Source organism: Toxotes jaculatrix, chromosome 21 (genome assembly GCF_017976425.1).
Source record: "Toxotes jaculatrix isolate fToxJac2 chromosome 21, fToxJac2.pri, whole genome shotgun sequence".
Lineage (NCBI taxonomy): Eukaryota > Metazoa > Chordata > Actinopteri > Toxotidae > Toxotes > Toxotes jaculatrix.
The window spans coordinates 12,018,405-12,032,549 of NC_054414.1; the positions used below are offsets into that span (position 1 = coordinate 12,018,405).

Consider the following 14,145-nt stretch of genomic DNA (forward strand, 5'->3'; position numbering starts at 1 on the left):
AAGCTAATCAAAAAAGATTTCAGTCAAACTGAAAGAAGGAGCCCTTCTCGATCGACCAAGCAAGGATGCATTCAAGCACCGATAAAAGACTTAGGAATGTTACAACTAATATTGGAGGAAACATTTGTTATGTATAATCTCTGCTCTGATCTTATATTCCCCTAAAATCTCAACCAGTGTGTCACTGTGTTACATCAAAAATAAACACTCCAATGTGATTGGTAGGACAGGTTGTAAACAAATCCCCAGTTCGAGGGTGTGCCTCTTTTAATTTCATTCTTCTACTTTACGCTAATCAGGCATTGCAAATATGCCAACTTATCAGAGGACCATATCAAACAGAGCAGGCGTGGATATCTCAAACACAAAGGTAATTGTTTTTGTTGTTAATGGAACAAACCAGGAAGTACAACCTCAGGCATGAGGAAGAGAAATTTCCCTTGTGCATAAAGGTAGACATTTGAAAACTTCAGAGTCAACTTATTATTCAAACAAATATTATGCTGTTAAGTGTACTTTATTCTTACTTGCCCCTTTTACTGTGTTTTAATAGCCACAATTAGAAAACATTGTAGTACTCTGGCCAGCTGTTGGTCTCTCAGATTCTTTTTGGCCATTCTACAGAAGTGAATTGTTTATGCTGCGGAGACTGCGGCCACTCACTGGATGTGCAGTGGGCGTCTGGCCAACCCGTAGCCCACAGAGACGGCCTGCTACAGACCTCCCTGTCCTGTCAGCTGACTTCGTTTCCCAGGGTCCCCCAATCCAAAAGGCCATCTGAGTCAATCTCTGCAAACACACAAAGAGGAGAAGCTGGAAAAATGTTTGGATTCATACCGAGCGGCCAAACATTAGCAGCTAAACAACTATTAGAAACGTAATGAAAGTAAATGCGTCTGGATTTAATCATTAATGGTAACATTTCAACACAAAGAGGAGCCAGTAAACGTTTTGGAGTCTTTATCATTGTTTAAGCTGGTTTTAATTACTTTACAATCCCTACAAATGTGTGTGTGTGTGTCTACATGTGTCCATTTCAGTGATGTTTTCCATAGTGCAGGTCCTCCTCACGTGGGGCCTCTCAGCAGAAGTTGACTCAGCTTGAGTAGGAGTCATTAAAAAGAACCCAGTTTGCTTTAGCTTTGGGAGAGCCTCTCGTCATCTCCGAAAGGCAAAGCTTACCAGGGTCTGACACTTTGTGTTGCAGAAATTTTTCCCTCTGCTGAGGACTTTTGATGTGTGGGAGTGTAGGAAGGAGGGGAGAGGGCATGAACATATTTCCCTGCAACTCTTGGTTAATGATCAGTTTGAGCCGGAAGGAGCCACTAAAACAGACTAGCTGACAGTTTTAATAGGGTTCAAACAGAGAGGAGTGCTTTATTACCCTTGTAATAGTTTAGACATTTTGCTTTGTATGTCCTTATAACTGTCTTCTGGCATTGGATTTTGTGTCTATTTTTAGCTAAGTGGTTATGGTAAAGCTGATTACAATACAGACGCATCTGAGGAAACCTGAAAGAAAGATGATGACATACATTCTGGGGGAGATTTTACACACCGCCATCATCATCATCCTCTGGTGAAGTACTCACACACTGAGGCCCACTGTAGCAAGGGGGCTATTCATGAGGCCAAGAGAGAGTGAAGGGAAATACAAAGAGCCCCCCACACACAGTGGAGAGGGCTGTGAGCTCAGCTCTGACCCCTGAAGGATGTGTGTGGGATGCACCCAGACACAGTGGCCTCGCCAACTGGGGCCCAGGCTCCTCCTTCCTCTGGACTTGACCTTTAGCTAAACTCATACAACTCCCAGAACAACCTCAAACAGACTTACAACTGTCAATAGCGAATGCAAGAGAGAAATGGGTGAATGACATTAAGTCTGAATGGTTATCGACTGCTGCCAGCTGAAAACCTCTGAAGAGTTTCTCCCATGTAAAATGTTGGCATGCAGCACGGGGCTTAAAACACAAAAGCCAAACAGTGAGAATGAAATAGCTTACAAACTAGCAGCTGAAAGCAGTGGTAAAAGACACGTCCTTGAGCTGAACTCCCTGTTCTCAGCCATAAATTAAAGTATAATATTCTGAATATTTCTGCTTGGAAACTTCAGAGCTTTTATATTGCTCATGGCTCTTCTTTTTCTTGCTGATGGGAAGTCTTGGTCCAAAGCCATCATTTTAATACTTCTAACTATTTCCACACCAAGAAATGTTTAAAACCATTTTTGCATAAAGGAAATTTTTATTTTTGCTATACCTCTGAGAGTCTCTTCTCTGCCTGTACTTCCAGTGCTGGACCAGCTCCTGATGGAGCTCCACCGCTTCCTGCTCATCCTGGACAAGGAGACCCTGAGTGGGAACGCCACCATCCAGAAGGGCTTGCTCTCTGATCTCCTCCAGTCCTACAGAACCTCCAATGGTATGAGGAAAAAGTCATTCAAGAGTAGAGGCGTAGGTTGTGGAACAGAGAGTGGGAGGTATGGGCCTGCCCACAGACTTATGTACAGTAGAGCACTGCAACAAATGAGATTTTTCATTACAAAAAATGTGGATTAGATTAAGCTCTCCAGCTTAGTTTCCTAAACGTGAAGTACAGTCTGAAAACATCTACTGTATCAGTTGAGCTCTACCGATGTGCCAGACCTGTCAGTAAAAAACCTTGAACTCACCTCGACTTGAACTCCAACTATTAAAACTTGGCCATGTAGAAATAAAAAAAAGGAAATACATCTCTAAACCTGTATGACCTCACCTCAATTTATTAGGAACTAACTTTGGTGGATATTGCACTTATTTTTTTGACACATGTAAGTAAAAACAATACCAGGGAGGAAATGAGAGGATGGAAACAGGTCTTAAATGTTATAGTATCACATGTCATAAAATTTACATCCGGAAAATGACATTACAGGAAGATAAAGTACTTCTTCCTTGTTTGGAAATTAGTTGTCAAATAAATTTGAAAGTTTGAAAGAGCAATGTTTGATTAAAGCAAAGACAAATACCTTTGAATGCCTTTTATTTTTAGTTAAATCTATAGATGTGTAACAAGATTGCAAATACCCCAACATCAGAAAACATAAAGAAACTGAGTAAAGACTGTCACTTGATATTTTACTGTAAATGGTTCTGATGTTGATCATTGCACTTGGGCCAGAATCTTTCTGACTTTTCCAGGCTTTTGTATAACAGTGTAGACCACAGTGCTCAAGGACACTGGATTTTTATTGTGAGACAATCTTTTATTCCACAGAGTGATAAAGTCTCCCCTGCTCTGTGTTATGAGTTGACATTTACCTTGTGTAAAGGCTGCAGAATATCTTAGCCTTACACCACCTCTATGAATCATAAGTCAATCTTTGTATTTGATAACATTTTTATAATACTGGAGCACTCTCAGATCCTAGTAGTACTTTTAATTAGTAATACAGATACATTAGAAAGGTTAACCAGATAGTCTGTTAGCCTACATACATGTAAAACATGGTCTGTCGCAAATGTGAGACAAATGGACAGGTAATTTTCTGCAAGTGCCTTATCAGAGGTTGCAAAAGCAAAATTATTTCCAATGAAATAAGTGATTACAAACTTTTCCTCACTATAATTCTTCCTTTCTTGTATTTCCTAATGCTGCTGTGTTTGTGATGACATGACAGTTCCACTGGTTGAGGTTTAACCACAAATGTGAAACTATAGGCCATTCAAAAGCTTTTTAGACTAAATGGCAGTGTGTGTCTTTATGCATAGCACCTTATGTAACGTGTGGTCACGCTTTGCGTTTCCCACAATTCTGTGAGCTTACAGTCGGCAGTTTGGCCTAAAAGAAGCTATCAAGCAGCCCACTCTGGTATTATTTTGCTATTTTAAACTCCCAGCAACCACTATGTAATAATTATACTCTTGCAAGCTTCTATTAACAAATACATTCGCGGTCTTTTATCCCATTTTGGTTTCTTAATACCACTTTGTGGTGGCTGAATTAAATATTTATGCTTGCACATTCTACCTCCCTTGCAAGATTATCAGATTGACATTTTTTTCTTTGTGAATGATTGTGGTTATTAGTTTACGCTTGCAAGCAAGCTCAAATCAAACAAAGTGGCTCTTGTTTCATCATAAACTGATGCATGACCTGTTAAAGTATCCTGTCAAACAACTAATGACAAGTTTATTTTTCTAACTCACTGGCTCTGACACTCAACATGAAAATGGTGCGACTGCTGGTGGGCTGACGTGATTTATGGCGCCTGGAAGTCAGTTAGTTAGTTTCAATGTGAACCAGCCTCATCCAAGCCCCAGCCCCTAGATGTGTGATTAATAGGGGATAATGAATGACACTGCTGATGCCTCAGAAACCTTAGCTTCATGTAATGGTGGAGAAAAGTTGCATTAAATCCACACGGACCCAAGATCATTGCTTTATAATAATGCGTATCATCTTATAATAATAAAATCCAGGACATTTTGTTTTTGTGACCCAGTTCTTTTACATTCACCGTCACTTTTGGACTCAATGAGCTACTCCCTCTCTGTCTTCCTCTGTCTCTCATACTGACCCACACACACACTCACCAACACACACAAGCAGTCATGCTTTTCCATGTTCAGGTCCTGGACTCGTCTCTCCATACTTCCTCTCCTGGCTCCAAGCTGTATCATTTTTCCGAAGCTGCATTTATCCTCTGGGGATGCTCACTTCCTTTGAGAAGCAGTTTATAAATAGCATTTCAACTCTGTTCCCCTAAAATCTGGTTTCACTGTACAGGCAAAACATAGTTTCATTCTGCTGCTGTTTGATTTCACCTCACGATATCTATTTCAAAGGAGAAAACTTCTCCAGAGTATCACCCAAGGGTAGAGTTTTGTTTGATTTCCTCTCAGGATATAATCTTAGTCAGCTAAAATATTTAATTCAATGAAACGATCTTCCTCAAAACTGCACTGCAGCTCCGGAACAAATTCCCATAACAGGTTACAGTAACCAGCTGGAGACGGCTATGCCAAAACCGCAGGGTTTATTGTTTGAGAAAAGACATTCATTCAAACTGTTTATGTGGCAATGTTAAGGCGATGTATTTGCCAGCTTGTAATTACTCCACCATGTTAAGACCGACATTAAGCCGAACACTGTCCTTTTCTCAGTGAGCTGACTTCAGCATTAGTGTATGACATGAGGTTTTAGCATCTGCACTTATTGCCTAAATGATACAATTGTTCACACTGGTCAGTAAATATTGACATTTTAGTGCAAGGAGAAGTCAATTTAGGTTTCTAATGGCAGTGCTCATCATTTGTCCAGTGATATTAAACTTCTCTTGCCATGTAAAGCATTTAATTTCCCAACCTCTGCCACAGGAAACCACAACTATGACTTATGACTATAATCATAATATTTTCTCATCATCACTTTAATTAAATAGAACAGTTTCTGAGTTTTTATGCTTATAAAACAAAAAACTCAGTGGATTAAAAAAAAACTGTTTTGGAGCAATCGCAATTCTTGCTTGTGAATATAAATAAATTCCATGCAGATATTGAGTGGAAGCATGATTAGAAACTAATGTGTGGTCGCATTTGTGGTTATAACATAAACTCTTTGGAAGTCTAGACTGATTTTAGCAGGAGGGTCAAGTTCAGGAGCTGCAATGTATGTTTCATTGTACGTCTTCATCTTCAAAAACTTCAAAGATAGATGTTACACAGTGCTCTATCTGTGCAGGCAAGGAGTTTTCTGACTAATGTCCGATGAATGCCCACCACGGTAAAGAGTGGGTGTCAATAATGGGCCCATCTGTCTCCACAATGGGCCACTTGTCTCGGTGAAGATCTCATTTAATCCTGGTCTTTTTGACAAACATGATGAAAGTTTGTTTGGCACTAAGGTGGAGTCAGATTTTTCCATCAGTGCTAAAAGCAGATTATATAGGAAGTAAAATATACGTACTCTTTTGGTGACTGTAGTTGTGACAAAAGGGCACAAAGAGGTCTATCTCAAAACTGCTGGAGCTGCTTCAGTTACGTTTGATTGGACATTCAATTCAGTGAAATTCAGTGAAACATGGAAAGGAGCTTCTATTGCATACGGTTATATCCCAAATCTCCCAGATTATTGAAATAAAACAGAATTTGACAACTAATTAGTCTATGCAACAGTGCGCTAGCCTGACTGTACAGAATTTTAAGGTGGGCAGCCTTTCAAAATAAAAATGAGTGAGAGTGAAAGAACACCTTTAAGTCAAACAAATGAGTCTGTAGCAGAATATTTGCAAGAACACTGGAACGGTTATACCACAGTGGAACATATTTGTCTGTTTGTCTGTAGCAAGATGATAAAGTGTTGAAGTTTACTGATGTTAGTGTTTCATTTTCCTGTCTCCACGCAGGTGCTGATGAGGAGTATATCTACATGAATAAAGTGATTGTTACCGGGAAGGACAAAGACAACAAAGGTGTGATATTTGGGGATGGTTGTGTTTTTTTTTCCCTCTGAAAGAGTAAGAATTTATTCATCATTATGGAAAACAGACTAGTAGAGTAATATAGCATTCACATGAGTTTTTGTACAGACAGTCATGTTCTTCGAGTTCTTCTTTATGACCAAAATACCTACAAAACAAATTAGCTTCCCATCAGCCTCAGTTGTTCTTCTTGTTCGGTGCTAAACTGAGATCCTATGTTCTACTTGAATACTGGTATGTGGCTATCTCACAGACAGACAAACAGACAACCTGAAAAATCTTGTGGTCAATCGCCGGCGCATATTTGTTATGTTCTTTTCATCTCATACCCACTCTGACACGATTCGAGTGAATAGCAGACATGAGAATAAGCTGCAACAAGAAGCAGCCCCCTCATCTCCCCTCCTCTCACTCACCATTTCCTGCCTGTTTCTTCATAGCTCCGCACCATCTAAGACTGACCTGTTTTGTTTGGACAGCGATGAAGAATGTGGTTTGAATGAGCTCTAGACTTAACACGCATATTTTCAGCAGCGACGCTCGAAAAGCCACAAGTTTTCTTTCGCATAGACTGATGGAAAGTGGAAGCTCAGACTTGAGAACTGAGACTTTTTAATTAGTAATCACTGGGTAAACATGAACTTTGTCTTTCAGTATGTGCAATATGTGGAAATACTGACATTGTTTAGTTTGTAATTCAGTTCAGCTTTTGCTGTATCCTCATGATGATACAAAAAGGATTTGACCTACAGTAGAGGTGCATAACTGGAAATTTTGCTCGCTGTCCTGTGCAACATACTCGACAGCCCTTTTTTTTTCGCGCACTAAAGCTCAAGGATGTTCTGCAGCTGTTCATATTTTAGACAGAGAATGATTCAGTGAGAATTTTTTTTCAAGAGAAGACATTTAAAGTGACTGTGTCAAAGCTCTGCTCTTGTATCTCATGTTAATCCACGTATCAGTATTCAAGAAGGAACTTGGTGAAAGGTCTGAGGGTAGTGGAAGTAGAACACAATGGCTTTGACGATAATCTTGGCAGAGATACAGTATACTTGTCTTCTCAACCTGTGGGCCGAAGATCCCCCAACAGGAAGAGGTTAACAAGAAAAAAGAAGCGGAAAAATAATTTTTCGGCCACACAAAATCTGTTTATATAATTTGAGACTTTCCTCTCATTTTTTTTTCTTGTTATGTTTTTGGGTTGTTCACCCGTCCGGACAAGAATTTCTTGGCACAAACGTTCACGTAGACTTAAGGCTTTTTGGTCATAATGAAAACATGAGAAAATACACCTAATACAATTTATTAAATTCCCTGTTCTCATAATCTTCATTACACACTTTGTATGAGTCTGGACAGACGTGGATGTAAACTGCAACTTGACGCTAAATATAGGCCTCATTAAATAGTCCATTAAATATGAAGCTCACAAATTCTGCTTCCCAGTACCACTAAAGCTCAATGACTAACATGAAGGCAAATAATTAATTTTATTATTATTTTCCTAAAGTATCAAACAAGTTCTTTAATCTAGTCAAAAGCTAACAATGTTATGAATCACTGCTGTTCATAAGCATTGGCCTTTGTTAGTTTAAGGATAAATCCAATGAAAACCATAATTCTTCATCCAAAGTCTTCTTCAGTTTTCTTGATTTAATTTATTTACTGTATCATGGTGTGTTTGTATAACATGGTTGTTGCTAACATACAAATGCTTCCCCTTTGTTTGGGCTATGCGGTCACTATAATTTAACAATGAAGGGTCTTGTGTTCACTGCAAGTGTTAGGAATACTAGGAAGCATTGATATGTGTAGGCGACATCTGGGCATCTGGAAGTAGTGTTGAATAAAAATAGACTAGATTCAACAAATTCAAATTGTGTGATGAACCATCTCTTTCACTTATACCAAATTTCTGTATGTTTAGCCAATATAATGTAAGAGTTATGTTGTTATGAGTTATTTCTGTTATGCACTGAATCTCCAAACTCTATGCTTTTATAACCTAGATGACAGATCAGATGCCCTGCTCAATGGAAAAGCAGGAAAATGTTTCCCCGTCCCACAGAAGAGCCTTCCTGACCTGCCGCCCCCCAGAACAGTAAGTGATTACCAGCTCAATTCCATCAGAGCAGATTAACATGTGAGATGATTCAGCTTAACGCACAGCCTTTTGAGCCTCTGCCACTGTGGTGGGAATGGTAATAGCATAAACGACCCCAGTGGAAATCATGATATTCAACTGTGTGCACACTGAGCCAAAAGACAAATTCCACCTATAAATGTAATTGACAGTATTTTGGTCTTTTGTTACAGTGAGAGCATTACCATCACTAAGCACCTAAAGTATTCAAAATAAGGGTCTATGGACTGATATCACGTGTTCCACTGGTTTTTATAAGTACTAAAACAAATGCACTCTGTGGCCATACAAGACAAAAATATTTCCCACAACCCTCAGAGTTACAAGCCTTAGGCTACATGAAATGTATTCTCCCACAGAAACAGGTATTTAATCACTCGTGGGGCAACAGTCCTTGGCAAGTGAGCGTTCAAGAGTGTGTGAAAGATGGGTTTTACGTTGACTGGGAGACCGGTGTCTCCTGAACTGGCCCAGTGTGACTTCAGGAAAAACATGGAGAATGAGAGGTTTAGAACATCCCGTCAGTGCCTTTGAACTTTGCACAAACACACACACACACACGGACACACTCACACACATGCACAGTGGCCTCCCCTAATATAAACTACAGTAGCAGCTGTTGCTAATCAGAGCAAATGCTTTGTGTCAGCACGTGTGCATGTGTGTGTACACAAGTGTGTGTACATGTGAAAGTGAATGAAATTGAAATGAGGAACATTGGTGTCACTGTGCCGCTTCCACAATCATTTAGTTTGTGTTTTTCAATTCTTGTACTTCCAGTGTAGAAACTTGAAAAAACATCACATTGTTTTTCAGTTGTGCTGTAATTTCACAGTTGCGGTATAGCTTCCACAAATCCCTCAGATGCGTCTGGCAAAGACATTTCTCCTTCCTTCCCTTCTGAATCCAGCTGTGGTATAACTGGTCCCGTCTTGGGAAGCCTGAGTAAACACGTCCACAGTGAACCACTCTTTGGAAATCCCTTCATCTGCCTGCGGGGCTTCCATCCATCTCCAGTGATGGTGTATTCAAGAGTTAGCATGTGCTTTACTGTGAACACCGAGTCCCCCCTTATCATTGCAGTGAACAGCGCCCCCTTGCTGTTTATGTAGTGTCCGGACATGGCTGTCCACTGGCCCGTTGTGATATTGTAGCAGTCCATTAGGCAACGCAGAAAGTCATCGCAAGGCCCGTTGCGCATCACATACAAATTGTCTCTGTGGGCCACCATACAGTGGCCATAGCTCTGAGGTCTTATCATTGTGGTGGCAAGTTTCCATTCATCTTTCACTGGCACATACTCATAGATATCAGTGGTATCTGGTGGTTTCCAGAAACAAACAAATATCCTCCGTCTTGCAACAGCACAAGCTGCAGATGCCACGGGTCTTGGCGCATGTTGTATAAATGCCCACTCTCCCTTCACAGTGTCGTAACTCTCTGCTGTAGAAATGATCCGTTTTTGGAACTCGCCGCCGATGGCGTAGAGTCTGCCCTCATGCCCCAGCAGGGTGAAGTCATATCTTGGTTGCTGGGGTCCAGGAAGAGCAGTCCAGACCCCTGAGTCAGGGTTGTAGCAAAAGCTGCTGTCCACTGTGTCCTTACCATAACCGTAGACTCCCCCTACAATGTACAATCGATTGTCAAGCACTGCCACGCCAGCCATGGAGGTACTACAGAGAGTTGGGAGGTTAGTCAAATGCTTCCACTCTCCCTCTTTTTCATCAAGGTAGCAAACAACCCTAAAGGAGTCATGTAGCAGTTCCATGGAAGGAGAGTGGGTGCCTATAGCAACATAAGTCGATGGAGACAATGACTGAGAATACTGAAGAAGGTCTTCAGGAATTGAACTCTCTGCTGCTTCCTTCAAATCAGCAAAAGCATCACAAAGGAAAAGAGCTGCATTGTGAAACAGTTTATGCACCCCAAAGATGGAGGCTGCACAGTAAAGCAAGAGGCAGTTGTCTGAATCAATAATGTCACAAAGATGTTGCACCAAACATGCAATCTGCAGGAAAGCAGCACACTCTACAGCTTCTATGAGCTCATCCGGGTCAGTGATGGTGGGAATCTCTCCCCTGCAGACAGAAAGGGCAATGAGAAAACCCCTTGCATGCACTCCTCCCTTCAGGTGGAGTTCGTCCTGGTGGCTTTCTTTCATCCCAGACTGAAAGAGAGCACAGAAGTAGTCACTATACCTCGCCAGCAAGGCTCTCTCCACGGTGAACCAGCTCTCTTCCACCCTCACTCTCACCCTGCCGACTTGGTGCTCCCTGTCCTCTAGATCAAGGGTCGCATTCTCGGCATGAATATCTCGGTTGACTCTCGGGCCTTCAAGCACTTCCATGATTTCTTAAACCCGGAATCTTTATTCTTCCTAAAACAGGCTCTCGAGTGACAATACAGCGTGTGACTCGGTGAGATTAGCCATTTTTTCCACAGAACTGGACGGTAAATAAAGATTTGTGTGAGTTCCATTGCGTCCTGTCTGCATGGTCTGAAAATAGAGTTGTACTATAGATAGCAGCTGTGCCACTCGCAAGCGTCAGGCAGGGAAAGAAAAACTGTTGACATGCACAGTAAGTGGTAATGTGGCTGCCGGCAACTGGTGATTATCATAACCACAATATGATTGGCTAGCATAAGTATTTGCTGAATTATTCATGATTATGTTACTTGCCAGCATTACCACCCATTAAATCCATTTTTTTTACATTCCTATTTTAGTTTCATACATGTAGGTCTTCTTTATTTATAGTTTAACATTTCAAGTTGGATACTTGAAAACATTTATGCCTGCAAATGGGGGAAAAAACAAAATCTGGAACCAAAACTATGATGGGTTTAGAGGAGGTCAAACTGTTCCCAAGACGGCAAAAATAATGGAAAAATAAATACAGCGTGTGCAAAATGTGTGTCATGTGAGGTTTTTGTTTTCTCAGTTTCTGCCCCACCACCATGCAGCTGACATTTACTGCCCCCCCCCCCCCCCCCCCCCATTTTCATTCATGCCACTTTGAGTTTTGGAAACTCGAACCAGAAACTTCTATGTTACAACCAGTGCACAGATAGCAAAGGTCCACAGAGTTCTCCTGAATCTGGTTTTCCAAAGCTGAGCTGCACTGATTATTTTTATCACTACCTTCTCCCCTGCTCTGAGCTCCCAGCAGGCTTTCAGATACACAGCGAGTGTGTGTGTGTCTGTGTGTGTGTGTTTTCACTTCGCTGGATTCTTGGCATGGGAACCAGGGATTTTCCATGTTCCTCTGACTGTTCGTTTTTTGGGCTCTTTTTCCCACTCTTAAAGCCCCTCCACCACACCCCTGTTCCTCCTCCGCCGCCCCCCTCTGCTTGCTTTGTTATTTATGCTCCGACTCCTCGATCCATTCCTTCTACCCAACGTTTCTGTGGTGAAGATGTGTGTGTGTGAGAAGTGAAAGGCTGAGGGCTAAAGTGACTATTGCGGAGCTGCGGTGATTGTAAAGTCTTCTGGGAGAAAAAAAAAAAAAACACTTACAGACACACACCTGGCATGTTCCCTTCTCTTCTCTTTTTCATATCAGTCCAGCTGGTGTGTGGAATGGCTCCTCTTTAGCCTTGGCCCAAACAACAAGCCGATTTAGTTTTTTGGAGATGAGTGAAACGGAGAGAGAAAAAGAAAGGAGATAGAGATAAGGGTGGGTGGGCGGTGTGGGGGGGCTGCTGCTGCTCTGGAATGCCTGGCTCTTTGTTTTAATTAATAACAGATGCCTAGACTGCTGTTTTTTTTTCACTGTGGAGCAGTTTACACTGTTAGGGCTGTGGTGTGTGTGTGTGTGTGTGTGTGTGTGTGCATGCTCCATTCTTTACAGAGTGATTTTCTCAGAAGAATCACTTTTTCTTATGAAGTCCCTGTCAGCTCTTGAACTTTGTAGCTGTCCCTTTTACTTTTGGGGTCACATCATCTCAAATAATTTCCCTTTAATGGCGACTGAAATGGATTAAGTCCAGATAACAATGTCTCTGCTCCACTTAACTGTCGGCATACCAGTGAACCAATATGCACAAAACGAGGACATCGTCACTGAAACACCTCAGTGGAATGCAGCCATGACTGATGTTATTATTTGATGAGTCTTACTGACATAAGATTAACCTTCTCAGTTTATGTATTTTTTTTTTCAATATTTTCTCATGGTTGCATCATTTTGAAGACATCAAATTGTAACTCAGATTACATTCTGACATTTTTATTTGGTGATATTGGCATTATGAAAAGTCTTTAACAGCTTCATAATGTATAACTGATGTTATACTCCTCAAGCCCCACTGATAACATCTCTGTCCCACACGTTTTGTGGTGGCTCCTTTCTGGCACGCGGGCTAATCACACAAACAAGCCTTCTTCACTATGACTGCATGCGGACTATGACATGACGCCAGTTATTATGACAGCTTATTGCCATCTGCTATGCATTACTGGAAATGTGTCAGTTCACTGATGTGATGTGCTGGGAAAAGAGCTCACGAGCAGGGAATTCCCTGTTTTACTGGGAGTCACTGGGATTGTCTCTGATTGGCCACATCAGAAGTCTGATGATTTTGTGATTTTTATACAAACAGAACAAATAAGATTTGTTTTTCAGTATTTTGTTGGTCTTTGACTCTGTTAGAGAAGATCCCCCACAGACTGGTAACCACCAAACACATTATATATTACTGCCTCTTTTCTCATTAATGTTATTCCTTTTTTCTTTTTCTTTCTATTTTTTTTTTTAAATTGAAAATAATCATCTCTACACAGCAAACTCTGTCTAAAGTTAGATTCCTGGGAGGGATTAGCTTTGCTTTACCAAACATTGCTACACTGAAGATGTACACACAGGCATGGAAACAGACGAACCGGCAAGGACAAAGGGAAATAACGAGACTTAAATACACAAGGCAATGGGCAACAGGTGAAACCAATTATGGCGGGGCAGACAATCACAAATGGAGGGAAACAAGACAAAGACAGGGAGTAGAACAAGACAAGATACACAAGGGTCATGATTTCAAAATAAAACAGGAATTATGAACAAAATTTAAACTTAACAAGAGTCCTAAAGTCCAAAAGAGAGTTCAAAACATAACCAAAACAGTTCAGAGAACAGCCACCTTAGGGGCTAGTCATGACAGAAGAGAAACTAAGCACTTTTGACCAGCTGATCTCCACCCTTAATTAAACAAGCTGATCTTAGGAGATACTTTAAAATGTCCCACTTCATGAAAGCTCATACTTTTCCACAGAGCCAACTTCCCTCAGGCATGCTTTGCATGATAAATGAAGCTCCTCTGCTAAAGAGTTATATTTCATATTTCTGTGATCTTGCTGAGAATATGACAGCCTTAGGGGAAATGAAGTAAAAATAAAAAAGAAGGAATACAGACAGCATGTTCAGATCAGTGGTGGGAGGAAACATTAGACATAGTTAAGAAATCGCTTTTTGTCATTCAGCTCATAGGGTTTCATAGAGTTCACAGGAAAAAAAACTTTTTAAAATATATTCAACAATATCAGACT

At 40.9% G+C, this 14,145-nt stretch overlaps 2 protein-coding genes and 1 long non-coding RNA gene across 4 annotated transcripts in view; 1 reads left to right on the forward strand and 2 right to left on the reverse strand.

The window, feature by feature from the left end:
• The window catches only part of afap1l2 (actin filament associated protein 1-like 2), a 34,907-nt gene that overhangs the window by 10,075 nt on the left and 10,687 nt on the right, over positions 1-14,145 (forward strand). For both annotated transcript variants that reach the window (XM_041066837.1, XM_041066838.1), the window contains exons 2-4: positions 2,293-2,421; positions 6,386-6,451; positions 8,470-8,561. In XM_041066837.1, coding sequence (XP_040922771.1) covers positions 2,293-2,421; positions 6,386-6,451; positions 8,470-8,561 — 287 coding nt within the window. The remainder of the gene's footprint in view (positions 1-2,292; positions 2,422-6,385; positions 6,452-8,469; positions 8,562-14,145) is intronic.
• LOC121201160 lies at positions 520-8,454 on the reverse strand. The gene is made up of 3 exons (XR_005896601.1): positions 6,923-8,454; positions 2,260-2,413; positions 520-789 (listed from the first exon to the last, which is right to left on the reverse strand). It is a non-coding gene; the product is annotated as an uncharacterized LOC121201160 (long non-coding RNA).
• On the reverse strand, positions 8,586-11,089 carry LOC121201159 (kelch repeat and BTB domain-containing protein 13). The gene has a single exon (XM_041066841.1). The coding sequence runs from the start codon at positions 10,948-10,950 to the stop codon at positions 9,433-9,435; it is 1,518 nt and encodes a 505-aa protein (XP_040922775.1). The 5' UTR covers positions 10,951-11,089; the 3' UTR covers positions 8,586-9,432.